Source organism: Talpa occidentalis, unplaced genomic scaffold, assembly GCF_014898055.3.
Source record: "Talpa occidentalis isolate TD23 unplaced genomic scaffold, MPIMG_talOcc4v2.1 talOcc4.7, whole genome shotgun sequence".
Lineage (NCBI taxonomy): Eukaryota > Metazoa > Chordata > Mammalia > Eulipotyphla > Talpidae > Talpa > Talpa occidentalis.
This window is the reverse complement of record NW_023605083.1, coordinates 28,469,905-28,493,776: the sequence shown is the minus strand read 5'-3', so window position 1 is coordinate 28,493,776 and position 23,872 is coordinate 28,469,905. Positions and strand designations below refer to the sequence as shown.

At 37.8% G+C, this 23,872-nt stretch overlaps 1 protein-coding gene and 1 long non-coding RNA gene across 2 annotated transcripts in view; both read right to left on the bottom strand.

The window, feature by feature from the left end:
* Positions 1-23,872, bottom strand: part of MAMDC2 (MAM domain containing 2) — a 138,138-nt gene that overhangs the window by 75,330 nt on the left and 38,936 nt on the right. Inside the window, exons 3-4 of the mRNA XM_037494274.2 lie at positions 3,548-3,819; positions 1,885-1,969 (exon numbers count right to left, since the gene is read on the bottom strand). Coding sequence (XP_037350171.1) covers positions 1,885-1,969; positions 3,548-3,819 — 357 coding nt within the window. The remainder of the gene's footprint in view (positions 1-1,884; positions 1,970-3,547; positions 3,820-23,872) is intronic.
* On the bottom strand, positions 10,140-13,556 carry LOC129144907 (uncharacterized). The gene is made up of 3 exons (XR_008549717.1): positions 13,510-13,556; positions 11,590-11,646; positions 10,140-10,500 (listed from the first exon to the last, which is right to left on the bottom strand). It is a non-coding gene; the product is annotated as an uncharacterized LOC129144907 (long non-coding RNA).

Here is a 23,872-nt window from a genome sequence, read left to right as displayed (position 1 = left end):
CAATATATTTCTACATAGTTAACATTGAAAAATTTAAGATTTTTATTTTCAACTTTTCTATCGCAGCATCTGCTAACCCAATGCCCAACAATAATGGTCAAAGTCTAAGATGGAGCAAAATATAAAGCAAAATATTCCTCAATATATGAGGAATATGAATTAACTTACTTAATACTAAAAACAAGAGGTAGGTTCTATTATTAACCTCATTTTATAGATGAGAAACTGGGAGAAGCAAAGAGAATGCATGGAAAGAAAGAAGTGAGCGTATGAGCACATAGTTTAACAAGTTAAAATTATGGGCACTCCTTTTGTTTTTAAACAAACTCAAAGCCATCAATTGAAAGGCAATTAACATTTCTTGAGTGCCCAGAACTGTGCCAGTCACCATCATATCCATGATCTCATTGTCCCCACAATAATCCTAAGCAGGAAATACTTTATCCCCATTTACAAGCGAAGAAACAGAGGCTGCCCAGCTCAATGAGTTGACTGAGCCAGCAAGTGGCGCGCCACCAGGTATGTCTAACTACTCTGTGGGTGGTCCAAGATTCCTGGAGCTGTGGGGTGAGCTGTCAAGTAGCTAAAAATTTGTCAAGTCTGAAAAATCTTCACAAAATGCTCATTTTCCCAGTCTATTTTCTTCCACTTACATTAGCGACATCATTGGAAGTTCAAAGGAGAGAAGTAAGACTCAGGAAATTAGTAAAGATGCTTTTTTGTTCAGAATCACCTTTGACTTCCTATTCCCTTCCTCTCCATGGTCATTCAACTTCCAAAAACAGCCAGTCCTGAAAACTTTTCAAATCTACCGCCCCTTTCCTATTCTACTTCCCACCCCAATTTTGGACTCTTATTATGTCCATTCTTAAGGTCACAATTATTTCCTGGGACTTTTCCCACCTCTCACACATTTCCTCGTTTCCAAATGCTTTGTTTCTATGAGGCAGACTGTCATCATCTGAAAATGCAGCTGCTCATGCAACTCCCTGACTTTCAGTACCTCCCCACCATGTCATTCAAGTCCAAGCTCCACAACCTCGATCCAGGCTCTTCCCTAGCAAGCTCTCTTAGCAGACCTGATTCTCACTTCAAACACCCTCTGAAGCAAAGGCAGCCAACCTCGCCTTTGTCTGAACGGCTCCGCACTTTCTCCCCACTCTCTGGGGTCTGCCCCTAGAGAGTTCTTTCCTTCTTGCCCTGCCCCTCTGATTAGCTAAATTCCATTCTTTCTTGAAACTCTAGCTCAGATGCATCTCCTGTAATCAGTCCCAAGTGATCTCCTCTCCTCCTGGCACCCTCACAGCAGATTCTGTCCTTCTCTGGCAGGACACACATGGAAATTGCTTTAAATGTGGAGAAGCAGAAGGCGAGTGAACTCAGGAGACACACTATATCTTCCCTTTATACCTTTTCAGAAACTGGCACATAAGAGGCATTCAACTAATGCTGTTCAGGTAGAATTTAAGTGAAAACTGATTATAAAAAGGGGCAGATGGTGTGCAAGAGAGAAATGGAGTGAGGAGGTAACATAATACCTGATGTTCTGGCAAATACTACAAAAAACTGAGTTCACAGCAAACTGGGAATTGTTGTCATTAGAATATGTTGAGGTTAAGGTGGCAATTCAGGTTGCATTTGCTGCCTCTGCTTTTCTTTCATTAATCCATCCAGGCAAATTCAAATGAGCTTCCCTAGGCTAGGAAGGAGGCTAGAAACAGCATATATGCAGCATTTAAGTGAACCTAGCAAAGAATTTAAACTACTACACATTATGCAGTGTACTCTACAAATTACTTTGCCTTTAGTATTGATTCAATTTCTCTAGCAGTAGTTGATTTTAGAATAAGATTCATATTCTGATGGAATGAAAATGAAACTTACCAATACAGTAGCCAGTTGTCATCATGATTTCAAAGAGTGCAATGCTGGCTGTGTTTCCCTGTCCTAGCACACCTTCTATTAAAATCTGCACAACACATGAGGAAAAAGGGAGTTAGACTTCAAAGCATGCATTTCCTCGGCTCAGAATTTCAGCTTCTAGTCAGGAGTTGCTCAGCAATTCGAGATAAAACAAGATAGCTTGTCTCAGGTAACTGCCATAGGATTCTAAATCCATGATGGGCTTCAGTGTGTGTGCATGTATTTGTGTGTGTGTGTGTGTGTGTGTGTGTGTCTACATAAACACATACATATACACTCAGTACAGCTTAGAGGTGAACAAGTTGTCTGATAGAAGTTCTGTCAACTGTCTCAGACTATTATCCCAGTCACCCCTCTTCAGTGATGTGGTGGCACCAACTGACTATTGGTGGAGAGGAGAGCTTGTGTCTCTGGGGAAATCTCTCCTGATATTGGTCAGGAGCTGTGGGCAGAAGCCTCAAGAGGAGGTGGAGAACACAATCTGTTTAGTGGTGGGAAATCTCTGCAGGAGGTAGAGGAGGATCATAAAGCAACAGGTAGTTTCTACATTGGTGAAAAATTTGAAAGTTTTAGACAAAGAACAGAGAAATGTATGACAATTGATGTGGCTCATTTCGGTACTGTTCACATTTGGTATTACTTCTGTAAGAAATTGCTTTTTCTTATGTGATCTTCACCCAATATTTTACAACTACGCTGGAAGATTTAGGGGATGGTATGTTGTTGGGAGGATATTGTGAAACAGGGATGCCAGCAGACCCTTCATGTGCCTTCCCTTGATCCACCATACTGCATGATGGAGAGAGACGACTAGCAGGTCAGGGGGTTAGAAGAGCACAGTATTTCAGCACTTTTTGAAGACAAGACATCAGATAGGGCTTCATAAAAGGGGATTAGGAATGGAGAAAGTTTTGATGAAGGTTTCATTGTGTTCTCTACGACATATTCTTACCAAATATCATACTTTGTGGCCAAATGAGTGCAACTCCCACTCTCCTCCCCTACTCTAATCCACACCCAACTTTATCTTACATTCTCTACTTTCCTTTTCCAAAACTTCTGAGATAACAACTCTCAACTCTGAAAAGGAATCAGAACAAACCCTTTAAGTAAAATATTTCCAAAGAAATATTTACTCCTTCTCTTTCTATTATCGTACTGTTTTGTTCCAAAGAAACATTTACTTTGTTCCAAAGAAATATTTACTCCTTCTCCTTCTATTATAGTAATGTTTTGTTCAAAAATGGTAGCAAACAAACTATTAGGAAAATGTTATAAACACATACTGCAAACATCTGAGAACATGAAAAAAAAGGATAAGAAATGAGAATGTTCCCTAAAGTCCACTAGACAATAAATTTCCATTGAAGAGGTGGGTTATGTCCATGTAAATTCTGAATGAAATCTTATTTTAATAGCTAAAAAAGAAATTTGGAAGGAACTCTTTTAAGGAATAAACAAATATTAAATTGTATTACTATTTATTTTCCATGATAATCACCTATAAAACATCACATCCTAATACAGAAGGTAACTAACTTAAATAGCATGAAATTTCATAAAATCTTAGACTATCCTAAAGCCACACAATAATCCCTGTACCACCTTCTTGAATCCCACCTACCTGGAATTTCCTGGAACTGTTTGGCAAATCTAGGCTGGCTATGAGCCAGCTGTCAGAAGGTTCCTTAGTTGACCAAAGCAAGCGATCAAAGCTTTCCTCTTCAAACCTCATATAGAGGTTCAGCTGACTGGGATCTGATGGTGACCCTGCAGGTTTGGCTATTTGGTAGACCAATCGAAGGCAGCTCCACTCTTCAGCCTGTAAGTCAGAACTTAGTAGCACAGCTTTCTCCCCCTGCTTGGCAAAGGAGGTATCCATATAAATGCAATGACCTGAAAAGAGAAAGAAACATATGGAAGGGGTCACCTTCTCTTTGCAATTCTGGAAAAATTGTGGGGCCCAGTAACTCTGAAGGAAAATAGAACTTTGATGCACTAAATATTATTAGCCCACTAAATATTGCCTGAACACTGGATTTCTGCCTTTTTGTGCAAAATTAGACAGTCCATCAACACTGAGAACACGTTCACATGACTTTGACAACAACACCTGACAGAAGAAGACATGTGAGTTGCACTTTGCCATAATCCCCACTATTCCCTATTACCTCCTGACATTGAAGTCAGATGTGTGCTGCTTGTTATTATACTGGGCACACTTAGCACATTGCATTTATTTTCCTGGTTCTCATATGCATCTGAGTTTGAGAGCCCAAATTATGGGGCTTCGGAATCTGGAGGAACAGCACGAGCAGGTGAAAACCCCAAGACTGGAGTCAGAATTCCTTGGTGGACTCAACCTTCTCTTTCCAAAGCTCACATTCTACCTAATGATTCAATGTGCATTCAGTTTGCATCACTGTAGTAGATTGATCTGACTTATTTACCTCAGATGTTGGAACCTAGGCAGAAACAATTCATTGTAAGCTAATTTTTAATTAGGAGTAAGATTCTACTCCTCTGACTCTTCCACTACCAAATCTCATAGTTCAGATGAGTAAATAAGAAAGCATACAAAAAATGTAGGATGGATCTTGGGAATCAGTAGACACTAGAAACCATTTTCTTCTCTGTCCCTTAACTTTCTCAATCCCTCTTCCCTTCCTTCTCTTCTGTCTTCCCTTTCCTTTCCCCCATCCTCCTCTATACTAACTCCTTTCCTCCTCTTCTCCTCCTTCTTCCTCTCCCTACCCTCCTATATCCTGCTCTGCTGGATACAGCAAGATAGAACATCTCTATTGAGAACAATTGGATCCAAAACCTTAACTTACACCATCAAAATCTGAGTCTGGTCATTGGCTTCCTATAGCAGTGAAATGACCTGCCTGTGGGTCTCAGCAACCCACTGCCTTTGTTGTCTGAAGACTCTCACACTGCTCAGAGGTTCCAACATTCGTGGTCAGCACCTAACCTGCAGTCTTTCATCACATGACTTGCCTGCCCCCATCTTGCATTTTGGGTTTCCTGACACTGAGTTCTCATTAAAAGGCATTGAAAATCTTTGCTTTACTGATTCTTCGGCTCCTCCTCCCACACTTGTTGCTCTACTTGCAGATCCCAGCCAGAAGCCTGCCTGTGGCAAGTACCAACAGGTCATCAGCAGTGCAGCCTATGCCTGTCCCCACAGATAGCACTTAGTTGGGGCTTGTCTTCAGGGAGCCTTTCTGGCCTACAGAGGTTTTCAAGATCAAGATCTATTTCCAGCTGGCACTCTTTTAACATAGCAACTGCCCAGTGGGCTGCAGTGTGTGCAAATAGCAACTGCCTTTGGATTATCAACTTTTGGAGAAATCTGGCCCTTGAAGTAACTGCTACCAACACTATTACCTCCTATGCCAAATGAACACTCTCTATGAACCTGGAGCTGTTCTAAGTGCTTATGTGCATTTCCTAGCTGTGAGGCCTATAGAGTTTTGAAGTCCTAAGCTAGGGTTAGGTGCCAAACCTTTTTTGAATAAAAATGCCACTTCATTGCAACACGAGGGACTATATAAGACCATCCTCCTCTCCCCACTCTCTGCTACAGCCAAAGGAAGGGGGCTTTCAGTAGGCTGAGGAAGATAACAAGAGTACTCCAAACCTTTTCTGAGAGTTGGTACATGGGGTATAAAAGAGAAAAGACAAAGAAAATCCCACTGTATGCTATGGCGTTTCATATCACAAGTCACTTTTGGGGCCAATCAAAACCCAGTTCTCTTTGGGGAACTTCACCAACTTTTCCTTTTTTCCCCATTTCTTCCTTTCTTTCTCTACTCTAGAAGGGAACAACTCATAGCAGTGGCTTTCAAACTTGCAGCCAGAGTTACCTGCAGGGCTTGTTCAAACTCAGTTTGCAGGTTATTTTGAAGAGCTTCTCATCTCATAGGTCTAAATATCTAAAAGGCTGCATTTTTGAGAAGTTCCAGGTGATGCTGAATGCTGCTGATCTGGGGCCACAACATGAGAATTGCTGATTTATAATATCTGACAGAGAATTGGAACTCATTCTCTAGATGCCTTCAATCTATTGAAGAAAAAGCAGGTCCCTATAGCATGTAAAGGAGGAAGGAGGCAGTTCTATTTGGAGATAAAACTCAAACTTAACATCTATTACAGCAGAACCATAGAGTCCATCTACTGGTAATTATCTTGATTTTTCATGTGAATGCCATAAAAAAATCTCCCGTAATACAATCTCTTACTATATTAGATTTTATTATAAGCATATATTAATGCTCTCATGTTAAGAACCCTTAAGAACACACACAATATGACACATATTATTTAAATACTTTGATATTATGCAGTATGAATACTGGTAGTATTTATTGAAAGATTTTGACACTTCAGCCATAAATGTTGGCTACTTCAACTATTGGGACTTTGCATGTTTTGCATGTCAAATTCATTTCTAGGTCATAATGTGTGAGTGTGTTAATTAGCTGCACTGTACAATCTGTCTGAAGATTTATCTATGCAACTGATTTTGCAGCCACTCAGCAGAATAATGTATTTTCCTAGATCAAATAAGTAGCCTAAGTTCTATCCACCTCTGCTAATATTGCCAAGTTCAGGGCAAAATTTCTTAATCACTATGTCTCTTTTTATGCCCAGTTTGGAGATAGCCTTAGAATCCTAAACATGGTGTCCCACTCAATCTGAACTGACACTTGGATTGAAGCTATTTGTTATCCCTGCTTGAGGCTTCAGCGTCAATGTATTTGGTGGTTTTGTTAGGACTAATGTGAAATAAATGGAACATGGTGTATTTTGAAGTTTTAGAAAGTGAAGAAAAAGTGAGGAAGATACTAATATCAGGGGTGGTATGCTGCCCTGGATTATTACCGATAAAATTGATATTTTAGAACAAGTTCAGTAAGTTCTTTCTTATTCTAGTAAAGGGAATTAATTATTTTACCACAGATGAGTTAATGAGATTTTCTTTGCGTGTAAAATATTTCATTCTCATGAGACTAACATCTGGAAGTTAATCTTGGACATAATTTACATATAATAAAATTCACCCTTTTAATACAATTCAGTGGTTTTTACTATATTCACAAAGTTGTGTAGCCGTCACCACTATCCATTTCCAGAACATTTTTTTTTTACCCTGAGAGGAAATTCCATACCCATTAACAGTCATTCTTCTTTTCTCTCTCCCCCTGTCCTCTAGAAACCATGAATCTATTTTCTGTCTATATGGATTTGCCTGTCCTGGAAATTTAATATGAATGGATGCATATAATGTCTAGTTTTTTTGTGACTGGCTACTTTCACTTAGCATAATGCCTTCTTTCTTATTTTATTTATTTATTTGCATATAGAATAACTGGGATGTACGTCAGAGGTGGGAGTGTGTGTGTGAGAGGATTCAACAGAGGCAGAGTGGGGAGCAGAACAGGTGGAACTACTGAAATACACTGCTAAGAGGAGCAGTGGGCAAGACAGGAGAGGTCTGCTGCACCTTGTGTGGGGTAGCTCCTTGGCCGGGGATCAAACTCAGGCCATAGTGGTGACGAGGCTGAGACTTAACCTCTAGGCCAGCAACGAGGCCCTAACCATAATGTTTTCAATGTTCATCATGTTGTAGCATGTATCAGAGATGCATTCTATTTTTGAAGTTGACTAATATTCTACTTGATTGATATACTACATAGTATTTACCCACTCATCAGCTGATGGATATTTGGGTTGTTTCAAATGCTGTCTCTAAATGTTTGTTTTGAGTTAGTAATGTTACTATAAACATTTGTGTACAAGTTTTTATGTTAAGTTTCAGTTTTCATAGGTATGTCTAGGAGTGGTATTGTCAGGTCATATGGTAACTCTATTTTACTTTTTGAGGAGCTGCCAATCTGTATTTTACATTGGCAAGACCATTAACATGTCAAGTAACAATCTAGGAGAACTCCAATTTCTCCATATGTTTACTAACACTTGTTACTGTTCATCTTTTTATTAAAATTGTAGACTTCCCAGTAGATGTGGAGTGGTATTTAATTGTGTGTTTGATTTGCTTTTCTTAATGACTTAGATGGTTTAGAGCATTTTTTATGTGCTTATTGACCATTTGTACATTTACTTTGGGGAAATATCTATTTAAGTCCTTTACCCATTAAAAAATGGATTACAAGATCTTACTACATACGTGGTTTGCAAATATTTTCCCCATTCTGTTAGCTTTCTTTTCCTTTTCTTGATGGTACCCTTTGAAGTACAAACATTTTTATTTTTGTTTAAGTCCAATTTTCTATTTTTCTTTGATTTTGTATGCTTTTTGTGTCATACCTAAGAAATCATAACTTAACTTAAGGTTATATTTTCTTCTAAGAGTTTTAGTTCTTACATTTAGATCTAGTTAATTTTTGCCCATTAAATTGTCATGACATCCTTTTTGAAAATCAATTAAAATTAATCATAGTTGTAAGGGTTTAGAAATAAACCCTCAATTCTATTCCATTACTCTACATCTCTCCCTAATGCCTGTTCCACACAGTCTTGTTTTGTAGTAAATTTTGAAATTGGAAAAAGTGAACTCTCAAACTTCAATCTTTTTTTTCCAAGATTTTTTTGACCATTCTGGGTCTCCTGCACTTCCATATGAATTCAAAGATCAGGATGGGAATAAGAGAAATTAAAATGCTACAAATCTCACTATTCTTACTAATAGTCATTTTTCTTGATTAAATGCTTTCAAATGCTGTAAGTCAGGTTAATTTCAAGTTCTTAAAAAGTTGGTTTTAATGATTGTTTCCAGTGTGTTCATTGCCTTTAAGGGGAGTTTTCTGGGGGGAAGATTTCCTGAAGTCCCAACTCCACCATTCCTGCTGACTTCCCATCTTTTTAAACCAATAAGAACTGAAAACAATACTTTAGTGATATTAAGACAAATATAAGCAAATAAAGAAAAGGTAAGGAATGGCAGAAATCACATGTGAAATGGGTTATTGACCATGATGCACTTTGAAGAGGGCCTGGGGGTGATTTACTAGCAACAGTATTGGTGACAGGAGTGGAGGAAAGGATCCTTTTCAAATACCATTGATTAGGCAACTTGAATTGATTTATTAGAACTAATAAAATCTTTATAAAGGGCTAGAATGGACCATAAACTTCCAATCAAAAGCACGAATTAATCCACCCTGCCAAAAAGGTAAGGTTCCACGTGCCTCAGGGTCTGAGGACATTTTCTCATCACGTACAGGCTTCAGCAAACAACAGAAAAGTTTTTCTGTTTTAGTGAAGGTATGCAGAAAGAACTGAGTTTTGAGGTCACACTCAATCACTGGACACATCTATACAGCTAGAACTCGATGTATCTGTGACTTCTAATCACCAAGGCACTATGTGGTAGTCTCAGTCCTAGGCACTGCTGCAGCAGAGTGGCCAGGGCATGAATGACAGGGCTTTTGTACCATTCCTGTAATTCTGTTAGCTAGCAGATGCACTGCTCTTCAGGTGTGATAATCATGCTGGGGTGACTGTGGAGTGTAGTGGGTCATCCTCAGGATTTGCAAAGTATAATGTGGTTTAAAATTTTATCCTGCATATGCACTGCCTGTTTCTTTATCTGTAAAATGGGAATAATAAAACTGTGGTGTCCTATGACATACATATTCAAAAATTGAGAAATTACTCAATATACTCAGAAAAGAAAAAACTGAATGAAAACAATCCCACCTCTGCCATGTACATACACATATGAAATAAAGTTTTCATACAAATGGCCACTAAATGAAATATATTCTATTTCAACACAAAAAAGGGAAAATTGCTGTGTTGTATGTGGAAATAGTTCGTCTAGAGAAAACTGTGTACATTGTACCCTGTGTCATTTAAGGAAACTTCAAGGGCACCTGAGATAGTATCCAGTTTTTACCTTTTGTTCTGACTTTGGAAAGTAAAGCTGAAGTGAAAGATGACTCATCTACAGGGTTGTAGTGAGAACTTAAAGAAAGGATGTGTATAAAATATTCTTTATATAATTGTTAATTATTTTGGTTCATATCATCAGGGGGAGGAATCATCCAGAGATAATGAGAAATTTGCATTGCCTTCTTTATTTGTTTCACAGAATTTACTTATTTCCCAGCTGATATTTGTTCAGTGATCAGACCAGCAAAATATTTTTAATACTGATTTGAGAACAGTTTTCATCCATTTCACCTTAATTGACCTTTAATGTGGGGAAACATATACCTTTATCCTCCAGTGCTGGGCTCCTCTTGGCCACCCACCCCCAGGAGTTCATTTCCTCACAGCTAAGCCGTCCTGGCTGTCACCCAGGATTAATCAGCATCTAACATGGACTTCAGCATATTCACCCTTAGGATGATCCTGGCTGGAATCGCCTGCTGGGTCTGATAATGCTGTCTATGTCTTTATTTTGTTCACCTCTTAGTCCACCTTGAAATCTAAGATAAGGATAGTTCCTTTCTTTTTGGCAGTTTCCTTCCCAGGGATGAAATTCATTCCCTGAACTGAGTTGAGGATCCTCTCACCAGATTATCTGAACTCCTTACTGCTTCGTCCCTGGATTGGGTAATGAAAGAGGTTATAGAATGTTAGCCAAGTGGGTCAGATGTTGGTTCAAATCACACCACTTAAAAATCATGTCTCTATGGGTGTTTGGATGGTAAGAAAGCTATGGTGACCACAGCTGAGGGGAGAAATCCTAAACTGTCAAAATTTAACAAGGATGTAAAACTGTTGTACTTCATTAAAAAAAAAGAGAGAGAAAAATAACAACAATCGTGTCACTTGGGGCAAACTACTCATACTGAGACTCACTTTCTTCATTATAAAGTGGGGATGTGAAAATATCAACTTTGCCCTTTTAATAAGCTTAACTAACAAAAGAAAAGCCCTTAGCATACTGCCTGAGGGCATGAGGCGAACTCTTGGTTTTTCTGACGCTTACCCCACCTCTTCATCTCATGGACCTCCCCGATTCTAGCTTGTTCTACCTGCTGCCCTTTGCTCTTCCCTTCTGACACCAACTTCTTTCTACTCACAGAAGATCCTCTGAACACCTGTAACTGGATCCCTTCTCCCAAATGCCTGTGGCATGGCTGGGGGCATATCTTTTTTTAGGTATCAATCTTTCCCAGTCTCCCATCCCATTGCCCAACTCTGTTCTCTCCTAATCAGTCATCTCTAGGATCCAAAAGCAGATGGAAGCAGCCTGAACAAAAATGTATGCAAACCATTTAGCAAATTTTTATAGTCTTTAGTGAAGAACCAGATCCTTATTGTGGAGAGAGGGTACCTCCATGGAACTACAGCTTCAACTATGTATAAACCATCAGCTTTTGAAGAAGTCTTGCTTTCTTTGCACATCAAGGACTTTCAAAAAATTAAAAATTCAAATTCCTGAACATTTTAGAAAATGTAATGGGCATAATTGTTCTCAAAAATAATTGTGTTCGCAGTTAATAAATGTAATGTAAATTCCTCAAATGTAAAAGGCTATTAAATATTTGGACTGTTAATATCTGATTTTTTTCTTAATCAGATCCACAATTATTTATAAATTTATGTATTTCTTCTGACAGAATGTTCTGTTCTGAAAATAAATAGGAAAAATCATAAATTTCCATGACTTGCATAAAGTATTCTCACCTTCTGTTTTATGTTTCCAACTTTATTCTTAGCTTCTGTAGTTTGTTTAATAAATCACTGCATGAAACATAATTTTAAGCATATGAAAATGAATATACATATCAAGAATTCATCTCAAATCATCTGTTACAAAACAAGGATTCAAAAGGAATGAACATTCGTTGTGCTGCAGGCGCAAGCACATATGTTCTTCACTCTTAGTTCTCACAAATGTTCCTATGACTTGGAAATTACCACTTTACAAATGAGGAAACAGATGCAAGAAGGTTAATTCAGCAGCACAAGGTCACAGACAGTAAATCAACATCTGGCTCAAAGTCCATGTTATTCCCTGACACCATGTTGCCTCCAAATATTTGCTTGTTTATCTAATTAATTCACCTTTTCACAATTGTATTTACCTTGCTAAGCATGAGAGCAAATTTTATCTCCTTTTCCTTTTACTGAGATCCTGAAAGACTGGATATTTGTATATGAGAGTCCTTGTATGTATTTCTACAAATACTATATCTGCTGATAACACAATAATCAGATTAACTTTTACCAGATTAATTTTTTTTACTACATTGCCTTGAATCTAAAAGATTTTTAAACATGTCAAATTTTCTAAAAGAAGGGTACATCTTATAATTCACAGTAGTACACCCCCCACCCCATGGAAGTTAACAAATTGATGGTTAAAATCAATGGATACAGAATAAAATATTTGCACCTGTACTCTGACAAGTGACAGTAGACAGAGAAGTCCACAATCTTGGGCTCAGAGGACCCCATCAAATATCCTCTGTAGATACTGCTGAGCATGCGAGTAGGACAACATGGAGATGAAGGTTATAAAGCCACTGAGCCTCAAGGCAACTCTGGCAGCCCAGAGACCCATAATGGATAAGGCACAACCAAAAGTTTCAGCCCAGGTCTCCATAAATATTGGCTAACTTGTATATTGAGCAGAAGGCACTATACGTGCATCTTAATGGATCACCCACTTATATGCTGGATTTGGGCCTTTAGCTGACAGACAACAGGGTGCTCCACATTATTCATAGTCTCCAACATAAACAAGCTTGCCAGGCTCCCAATCTCCCTGTTAAATTTAAAAATATCTGTCTAAGGGTTTTGCAAAGCTCATCCCTTTTCAGTAAATAATTTTGATGGCAATGACTTCTTTTCTTCCCAGTTTTCGTCATATGAGGGCCCTAATAATGACACTGGATCAAGAAACTTCTCATTCCATTCACTCAAACCACAAGAAACCTTTGGCTTTTGGTTAATTTTCATGACTAAGGAGAAGAAGGAGACTTAATAGGTATGAGCTTAAATTTAAATCCCCCATGAAATCAATGTCCTGAGGTTGTTGGTTTATAGAACAACTCAATAGGCTGGTTCCACTTCTGAATTTGCTGGGCAAAATGATCTCTAATTGAGAAGAACTGACTAGCATTTGCTGTCCTATTTTTGGTCCCAAGTGGTAACAAACCCCTCCCAGAATGAAAACTTCTATAGTACAGGAAGAAGGTTTTCATCTGGGGGAACATTCCAAAGATAGCCTTGATGAAAAGAAAAAGGAAAACCTGCATTTAAAGAGCAGCATAAAATTGCCACATATGAGATTCAGAGCCACCCCAGCACACAGGGCTGTGGGCAGAGTAAACCCCTTCTCCTGAATTGGAAATTGACTTTTCAGTTTCTGTAGGATTCATTTATACGTAAGAATTTGCTCCTGTCACCAATGGAATTAGAACTTTACCTATAACTGCAGAACTTCTGTAGTAAGAAGTGGGGACAGAAAGGACCTGGCTGATTGATTATACCTGGGAAAGTTTTTTTCTTGGTGCCAGTTAGGATTAAAATAGAAGAAAAGTATGAGGCCCAGTGCAGTCTTCTTGACTAGAGTGTCGCCATTGGTTAGTAATGTCTCACCTGATCCTGGGAGAAGGATGAAGTGTGAGAAGGAGCAGCAAATAGCGTCCAACATCTTCCTATAATGTACTCAGCAACTTTTCCCACATCTGTGGTGTTTGGTCTTAGGGAGTGAGGGGAATTTCCACAGGAAGGTTGTGGCATCTTAGAGGTAGTTCTTGTTTGGAAAGTCACAAAGAAGCACCATTAATCTCTGACTCTCCCTTGTTCTTCCTCTAGATCCTTTGATACTGTCTCTCAGTTTGCTCCCACCTTCTAACTGCCACTTCTCAGTTTTCCCTACGGAATTCACTACCCCTGTGTCTCTTTAGTGTTTGCATTTCCTGGCTCTGGGTCTGGTATTTCTATTCTGATGATCATTCTCACTGTAGCAGGAATTGCTAAGTGGTTCTCTAGAGAACCCAATATCCATTCCCTCTTCCTCTGTAAAGAACCATAATTTGATTGGGGTTGCTAGTGAACTCAGCCAAAGCATCGCCATTAATATGCCACCTTGCATGTAAAGGTGACCAATGAGTAAGTTCTAGATAGACCTCCAAAAAAGGCTCTTTAAAGAAGGGCTTGCTTTTCCCATCTGCATTTTCACCCTTCAAGTAGTCAAAATTCACTTTTATCTTCAATTTCAGAATTTTAACCCCAACATATCAAGACAGGCTCTCTGATGGCCACCAATTGAATGAAGTTGGAAATGCAAAAATATGCTAACAAACTCTCCATCAATTAGAGTATTTCTTTGCAAATGGAGTATTAATCTTGCTGGAAGAGGAATAAATAAATACAGTTCACTAACTCTTAGAAGAAAAGAAGGGCTTGCTCAGTTGGCATGTTGCTTTGGCCTCTCTTCATCCTTCCTTCAGTCTGAAGTGTCAACGCAATGGGCTGGAGTTGAAGTGATCATCTTAAAACCAGGAGGTAACCTGGGTCACCAATTCATCCCAGTTAGCCTGGGAAATTCCTGGTTTTAAACTTTTTTATTTTTGTGTAGAACTGGGGTATAGACCAGTGGTGTGGGGAGTGTAAGGATTCACCAGAGATAGACTGGAGAGCAGAACAGGTGGATTTACTGAAATACACTGCTAAGGGGAGCAGTGGGAGAGACAGGAGAGGTCTGTTGCACCAGATATGGGTTAGTTTCCTAGTTGGGGATCGAACTCAGGCAGTAGTGGCAATAGTGCTGAGACTTACCCCCTGGGCCACTCAGGATGCCATAAAATGGAAATTCCTATGTCTTGGGAACTCTTTTAGTTCTGGACAAACTGACACCATTGGTTACCTTAGCAGGGAACCCTGAATGTAGACGTTATTGCTGTGGGCTGGGCAGAAACACAGAAGGAGCTGGGTTCCTGTTCATATTCTGTAGTCTTCTAATCAGTCTGGACTTCCTACATCTGCACTTTTCATTGTGAAATAGAAAAACAAGAACCAGTTTAAACCACTTTTATTTAGGAGCTTTGTTTGCTTGCTTCCAAACTACCTGAGTGAGTCACCTCCCCTATGACTTCCAGCCTCATATTTATACAGTTGATTACAAGTCTGTATTTCTGGCCTGATCCCTCACTAACTTCTGCATCTAATTTCCTAGTAGGTATCTCCCTTTGGAAATGCCATAGACACTTAAACTCTCTCTCTGCCCCGTAAATTCTGATCTTCCTCTGAGTTTCAAATCTGAGTGAATGGAACCACAACCTATCCAATGATCTATCAATACTTCTCAGCATCTTCACTGATTTCCCTAACTCTGGCCTTGTCCAATTTCTACCAATCTTGATAACTTCCATTTTCCAAACTTTTCTCAAAGCCATTCATTCCACCAAATTCTCTCCACCAGGTCAGTTTAGAACTCATTATCTGTCTTGTTTATTGCAAATTGACTTCCAATAGGTCTTCCTGCATCAGTCTTGCCCCCCCTCTAACCTGATCGCCACACAGTAGTGAGACAGCCAGGGTTATTTCTACCATGCGCGACTGATTATACTACTTCCTGGCCTAAAATACTTGAAGGGGTTACCATGTCCTTGATTTACAAAGCCCTGGTGTTCAGGACTCACATTTAATACCACGCCCTGCTCACGGCCTATACAATAGCCACAGAATTTCCTTTAGTTCCTCTCAGCTAAGGCACCACATCCTCTCTTGCTTCCAAGCCTTTTCACATGCAGTTTCCTTAAACAGGGATAATCTTTCCTCTCCCTTCCTTCATTCCTTTCATTTGCCTTCCACTTCAGTATCCCCTGCTTCTGGTTTAGCTCACTCCTAAACTTCATGAAGGCCTGACTTTACAGAGCCTCTAAGTACAAATGTGCAGTGCACAACCTAGGCAAGTGTACATGGTTCGATGTCACTTTATCCAGGCAACCTTGGCTAACCTCCATCTCCACACTAAGTTAGTTGTCTCCTTTAGTATCAATAGTAAAACTTCAATTATTAGTTTTTTGATTACTTGTCTGTGTTCCCAGCTGGGTTTTAAGCATATAAAAACACATGTCACATCTGCCTGTCCCCTAACAGGTGCTCCCTTACTTTTAAATAAATAAGTGAACTCTGTCCTGGTGATAGGGTGTTTTTGGGGTGGTTATGTTTACATGTTAAAAACTTTTATCATGGAGATTTCTCATTAGGTTTGCATTTCATTACAATTATTCAATTTACTACTATTTTAGAAAATAAGATATCTAATGAGTTGTCATTTCACAGGCAACTGACATCACACTTAATATTCTAATATGCATTCCCACTGCTAGTACTTTCTGAAACAAAAAATTCTCATTATATCAGGATACACAAAGAATTGTTAAAATGCACAATTCTTTGCCTTTCTGAATGTAGGCTTTGTGGGAAGCATTCAGAAAGTGTTTCAGTGTGTGACATTTCTAGACTAAAGAGAGCTATAGTTTTATCAGCCTCAAATTTTGAAGCATTCCAAAGTGCAGAGATCAGCGATACATCAAGAAGTGATGAGGTCAGCCTTACTCAGCCGCCTAGAATGCCATTTTGGTTCCCCCAATGATGGGGAAATTATTCTCATTTCATGGCTAACACTGCAAAAAGCAGTCTTAAAAGATTACAAAGCATTAACCCTGGCAAAAGTAAAACATGCCAGGAGACAATCTCCAGTGTAAACAGTCTGCCAACATTGAAACCACTGCCACAGATGTTTGTTCTACCCTTTGTCATCAGGTCAGAGGAGGGTGTGGCTACTGGCCACAGTGGCAGTTTTAGAAGAGAAGTTTACCTTAGCAACTACCCACAGAAAACCAAGCGATGAACCCACAGTGAAAGGTCGGGAAAGATTTGGAAAGAGAACTTCACTTTATACAGTATTTAACAAAGAAGTATGAAAATAAACAAGAAAAGGCCAACAGTGTTTGTTCTACCAAAGATCAGTTCTCAGAACATATTTTCTACCACTGACTTGGATTTGCCAGGTAGGCAAGATACTCCTTGGAGATTTAGAAGGTACCTCTATTTAAGGTGCATGAAATGTGGAGGGCGACAACGTCAAGGGACAATGGTAACTGAATTCACTCTTCAGGTTCCCTGAGTGTGACTGAAAGAAAAAAAGGATGCTTCTCTCATGGACTAGGAGTCCATTTTACAAGGAAATTTTCTTATTTTGACTTACTAGGAATTCTAACTCTCTATCTTACCAGTTTTGCTAATAACACTGCTTAGGACACAGCTGAATATTTGCTTACATAACTGCATTATGTAAGGCAGTTTTGTCAAACAAAAGGAGTTAGACACATTTCAGCATCATTCAAACCAGAATGAAATAGAGTACCTATGAAAATTTCACCATGGAATAGGTAAGTAAATTTGAATTAAAATATATTATTATACAGCCACATCTAAATTAAGATCTATGAATAATATATATACTTTTATATATATTTTGTATATTACAATATCTTTTATACAGAGATTTAAATATATTTACTTATAGATCATAGATTATTTAGAGGCTATTATAGATTATAGGTAAAATAGATATTATAGTGACAAAATTTATATAAATACATATTTATAAAAATAAATATACATTTAAAAACATTATTTATATAAAATAGATATACATATATTTAGTCTTATTTTCACTTGCTCAGTTCAAATTTTGCATTTTATGATTACTATAAAGTGTAAGAGTGAAAAGGATGAAAATATTCAATAAAAAAATAAAACTATAAAGGTAAACATTTCATTTTGTCACCTTATAGAGAATACATAATTTACAGTGTTGATCATTATAGAACTTCAAATGAAAGTAAACCCCATAATATCTATAAAAGGTGCAATCTGACCTAGATTAGCAGCATTAAAACTTTTTGTTTTTCAAACATAATTGAACACAGAAATTCATCTACTTAACAGAGCAAAGAAGGGTGGCTGTGAGTGCTATAGTCATCAACTGTCCTGGGCAATTTGTTGAATCTGTTCTGTCCCAATTAATCTCCTTGTCCTCTGGATTTGGGGATGGTTTGGAAAGCTGTGACTTAAACAGTCTTGGGTCACTCTAATATGGAAGTATAATATACTAAAACCTGCCCCCCCCCAAGTCAGACTCTACACCTGTTTTACCTAGTTAGCTAGGTATTCATTTTCTATATGTCTATTCAAGTAACCACATTCACATTCACATTCACATTCTCATTTGCCCAGTGTCTTTTTTGAGCTCAAGAGTCAAACATGTTCTAATCTCCTCCTAATCCAGCAGTTCTCAACCTCAGGTGCACAGTGGAGCCTTGTGAAGCCAAGTGAAGCCTTGGTCTGCTGTACAGCCTAGACATCAGTCCACATCCTGGAAAGCCTCTCCATCCTGAGCAAACTGGAATGCTTGGTCACCTTACTGATTAGAATTTTTAGAGTCCCCAGGTGATTCTAGAGTCAAGCCAAGCTTGAGAAGCATTCATACCTGTCTACTCTCTTCCTTTAATTCTATCTCAGCCAGACCATGTGATGGAAGGTCTGTATCTTACTTATACCTTTATCTCCAGTGACTGGTACATGCTAGATATTAAATGAATATATGCTAAATGAACTAAGCAATGCACCTGCCATTTATTTACATAGGGTAAAGACAATTTTAAATGAAGGCAACACATTTATGTCCAAAATAATCAACACTGAGAATGAAGTCCTTGTTACTATATTTTAGAAATACTCCTGAACTGTAATAATAAATGTATGACTGCCTAAAGCTTATAAGAAATCACAACCAAGAAAACAACAATATGTTGTTTGCCAAGAAGTCTAGGGTTTTGATACAGTGAAACTGAGAGCAACTTTGTTTAGTCTTTACAGTTTTAAAGCACTTTATTCACAAAGTACTAGGGCATATATAAGCCTCAGAACAACCTGGTGATAAAGCTAGAGTGATAGCTTTCATCTGACAGATCAGAAAAGCCGGCTCAGAGAATACAAGCTGCCTGAAGAGCATCTGGGTTAGGAATCCATGGAAATTGTCAGATTAAGCAATTAAATATACTTCACTATGTTTTCTAACTAAATTCAAGTCCTATCTCTAAATATATTTAAGTCTTTTTGAATTTCTATCCATAAAATGATTATAAGTTTTAGTGTACAGAAAAATTTCATATTATGTCATTTTACCATTATTTCATTTTTAGCGTTATTATAAAGACTTAAAATTTTAATTTTCTGGGTTGGTAGCTAGTATATATAAAAATATTTCAAAAGATATGATCTTGTTTTCTTCAATCTTATTACACACACATTACAATTTCAAATATTTTTTGTAGATGCCATTGGATTTTCTATAGACAATCATGTTATCTTTGAATAAGGACAGAATTGCTTTTTCCTTTCAGTTTGGATGAATTTCATTTCTTTTTCTTGCTGGATTACTGGTGAGATCTTTTTTAATAATATTGAATAGAACTGGTAAGGCTGAACATCTTATCTCCTTTTTTATATCTTAAGAGAAACATTTTGAATTTTTTCATTAAATCTACAGCTGTAGATTCTTTGTAGATGATGTTTGCCAGGTTTTTAGAGGAAGTTTTCTTCTATTCCTACTGTGTTAAGAATTTATGGTTTTTAATTAAAATGAAGAATAGATTTTGAATTTTGTCAAGACTTTTCCTTTAGCTACTGGGATGACCAGTTTGTGTATTTCTTTCATATTTGTTACTATGTTGAATTACATTGATTTTTCAAATTTAAATGTAATTTGTGGGCCTCCCCTGGTGGCACAGGTGGTTGAGCGCAGTGCTGTGAAGCTGTCCGCAGCCTCTGCAGTGTTGGTTCGATCCCGGCCGCCAGGCGAGGGTCCCACATGGTGTGGCAGGCCTCTCCTGTCTCGCCTGCTGCTCCCCTCAGCAGTGTATTTCGTCAGTCTGCCTGTTTTGTTCCCCACTCTGTCGCTGGTGAATCCTCTCACCTTCCCGCACATCTAGCCTGTACCCCGGTTCTTGTATAAATAAATAAATCTTAAAAAAAAAGTAATTTTCATTTGGAGATAAGATTAAAAACATAAGTATGTCCCAAACATTGCATGTGATATATTAAAAACAAAGGTTTATTTTTTTATCTGAAATTGAAATTTAACTGAGCTTCCTATATTTTTTTTTACCTGACAACACTGGGCTGCAGAGGAAATTCTTTTCTATGCAAGAAAGTATTAGATTTGAGGGTCGCTGTGAACCCTCACAGGTTAAAAGGTGGAGCTGAGGCTCCTTTCTGCCATCTTTTCAAATTCTCTGTGATTAACTTTCCTGAAGGTCCTGAAGAGGCCTGCCTGTGGATGCATGCCTTCCTCAAGAAAAGCAGTGGGCCAGGCAGAGACTAGGAAAGGGGTGGCAAAGAATGACATGAGGTATGTTTCTCAGTGCTCTGGGGCCACACTCTCTATGTCCATTCAATTTATTTAAATTTTTTTTAATTATTGTTAGGGGTAAGGTGAATAATTGAAAACTAGGAGACAGTAAAGGTAAGCTTTCTTATTCTCAGTTTGGGAATATCCTTCTAAAGATATTTTATTTATATTCTAACACATACAAATAAATATTTAAACACAGCATGTTAGTTTTTATACACATGACTATCATCCGATACACTATACTGTCATGGCTTTTTCCCATTTACTATATCACATTGCAGATTGTTACATATTATGTATTTTCATATCTATCTATCTATCTATCTATCTATCTATCTATCTATCTATCTATCTATCTAATCATCTCTACTACATACTTACATACTACCTGCCAATATAGATAGTATATAATTTATCTAAAGTTTTCCCTCAGTGAACCTGCCCTTCCTGTTTTCAGTCCAAATGGTTTGAGTGGGACTGACCCCAAAGGTTGGCCAATCAGGTCAATCGAATGCTTTGGCTACACCTGGTTCAGGAAAGAGCACAAGAACTAACCTAGGTCAATGAGGTTCAATTGGGAAATTTTTGGTGGGAGAAACTTTGTTTTCATAAGAATTGTCACTGTAAGGATGTTGGAGTCTATGAAGAAGGGCCCTAAAAATTAAGTCATACAATAAAAGGCAGAGCTGAGACATGAAGAGGGGGAGACTGAGATGAATGGCATCAAGCCCCTAGTTGTACCTGAAGCCAGATATCCCTGAACTTCTCATTTACACTGGACAGTAAAGTCCTTTAGTTTAAGGCAGTTTGAATTAAAATATTTTTTATGTTGTGACAAGAAAGTCCTATCAATGCACAAGTCAGAGTGAGTGCATGGTGTGCTAGTTTCAACCCTGAGGAAAACATCAAGAGGAAAAGGAGAAGCAAAAGTTGTGACTGAACAGTAGAAGGTGGGCAGGATATTGTTTTTTTTTTTTTAATCTCAAGTTTGTCCCTATTTAGCTGTGTGGCCTTGAACAGCAAGTCAACCCTTTCAAGCCTCAGTCTCTCCATTTGTAAAGTAAAAGAATTGGACAATCAGTAGTTCTTAAACAGAGTTCCATGGAGTCCTGAACTGCCTTGGATGATGGAGAGATGATGGGACTTAAGTTACCAGAATTGCATTTTATGGGACTCACTCTCTTTTTATCTATATAATTTGCCTGGTGTTCTCATAAGGCTTTGTTGGAAAAGTAAGTTTTATTAAAATGGATTAGTTGACCATTCCAGTTATGTTTATATTGAGGTCTAAATTGAATCAAGGCTCAGCTGCTGGGGCCAGAAAGAATGTCGTGCCTCTATGTTAGGGGCTGGTCAAAAGCCAAGGTCAAGATCTCAATTGCTGGAGGGTTTATTAGCTTTACACAATCATAAAAAGTTGTTAATGGCATCCTTAATCTTGAAAACCTTCTTAGAAATGTGGGTCATTGATCACAAAAGGAACCGGGAAAGAGAATGACTGTGATTTTATATAAATTGAATACCAATACAAACATCAGTAGAAATACTCAAGTTAGGCAAACTCTTCAGAGCTAGGAAACAGAGGGTGATGACGTTGGAAAATTTTTCTTCCCCTTCTATTTTTCAAGACAGTGTGATCATTATAAAAGAAACAGAAAACAGAGACTTGTTACACAATCAATTGCACAACACCCACAGTGCCCTAAGTTAATATAGATTTGTCTTTCCTTTTAGAGACAACATATATGCTACAGTGGCAATAAGATGAGATGATTAATTTTATGAAAGCATATTAAAGAAATTTTATGGGGACTAATTACTTTATTACATTAAAATAGCTTCTAGGCAAATTTCAACACTGTGTGTAAATTGGGAGTGTTCCAAAATTTTTTTTGAAGTATCTTAAAAAAACATATTTCAGCAACAATTGCCAAATGGGTAATCTACTACTACAGTCAAAACAGTTTTTCTTTTATTTCAGACAAAAAATGCAAATAAAGATTAAATTTTGTATAACAAATATATGTTCCAAGAATAATATTGATACTACTACTAACAGTGATTGAAAATTTATTTTAACAAATATATTAAAAGATAAACTAAAAATGAAAATTATTTTTTTATTTATCATTCCAGTCTCTGTTTATTAGAAATTTTCTCATTACAGAGCTTATTTTTTCCAACAGCATATAAAAGGCAATTTATGTTCATACCAAAATAAAATCATATACAGAAAAATTTAACTATTATTGTTGATTAGTTTCTGATTTCCACACTCTGGTGACATGTGTTATGGATATACAAAGTCCAGACGGGGGGCAAGGGAGAAAGGACAAGAGTTAAGTCAGACTGACAAGGTCAAGGCAAGATGCAGGCAAAGGGTTAGTTAAGGGCAGACTATGAATGAGTCACAACACATCTCAGGATTTGGAAGCAAGTAGTAGTCAGGAAGGATCAAAATTGGGAAAGACAAATGGCTTCATGATTAGACAAATGCAGAAGAATGTGGCTCAATATAGGCAGAACTATATGCCAACACTGGAACAAAAGATTAAGATTTATCAGATGATAGGGAGCCTCAGATAGCACCTTGGATAGCTCCCTGGGAAAGAGGTGCTTTGATAAAGCTAATACCATAAGAAATGAAGAAACTGATCCTTTTCAACCCAGAATTACCAACTGGTATCACCTTAGATGAAATGAACTTGGTTCCTGGAGCTTGTGGAATCAATTCAGTATTCCACTGGAGGGCTGGCTTAAAGTTCTAGGAATGAGGTCTACACCTCTCAGTAATAGGTTCTAGGGTAGGGGTGGAGAGTATTGTCCTCTCAAACTTCAGATAATTTGTTTTTCAAATTATCAGTCAGTTCCACTTAATTTGGTAACAGAAGTTCATCTTAGCTTCTATGTTGCTGAACAAGATGCCCTGTGGTGCAGTTTTAATGTGTCAGTGTTCACCTTTAAGATTGACTCTGATGTACTTACACTTTCAAAGAAGAGGAAGTAGAATATACTAAATGATGCATTAATTAGATGTAATAAAGTCCTAAATTTAAACAAGTTTAATTTTCTCCATTACTACCGCTTTATATTTCATGATAATAAAACTCCCTGGGTTTAACTTTCATGTAAGTATCTGTTGGCAGACTTAATTCCCCCTCCGACCAAGTAGACTTAATAGTGAATAGAAAAAAAGTTTCTTTCAGTTGACTCCTCACTGGAAGAGTCCAAAATCTTTTGAGGTAAAAAACGAGCAATATCATTTATGTCAAAGTTCTTTGGTTGTATTTGCCTGTGGGGTCAATGGATCATAATAATAATTGGAAAATGAAACTCATTCACTAAATGAAGGCATGACATTTAGATTATGTATCAAGTGAATAGGAAATTTTTATAGCTTAACCTAGGAAATGAATCAAGAATAAGTAAGAAAAAAGACAAATTGTAGTGGAATAATTGTTGGGCTGGTGTGGGTGGTAACAGAATGATCAGGAACTTTGCCAGAGTGTGACTATGAATATGAGGAGT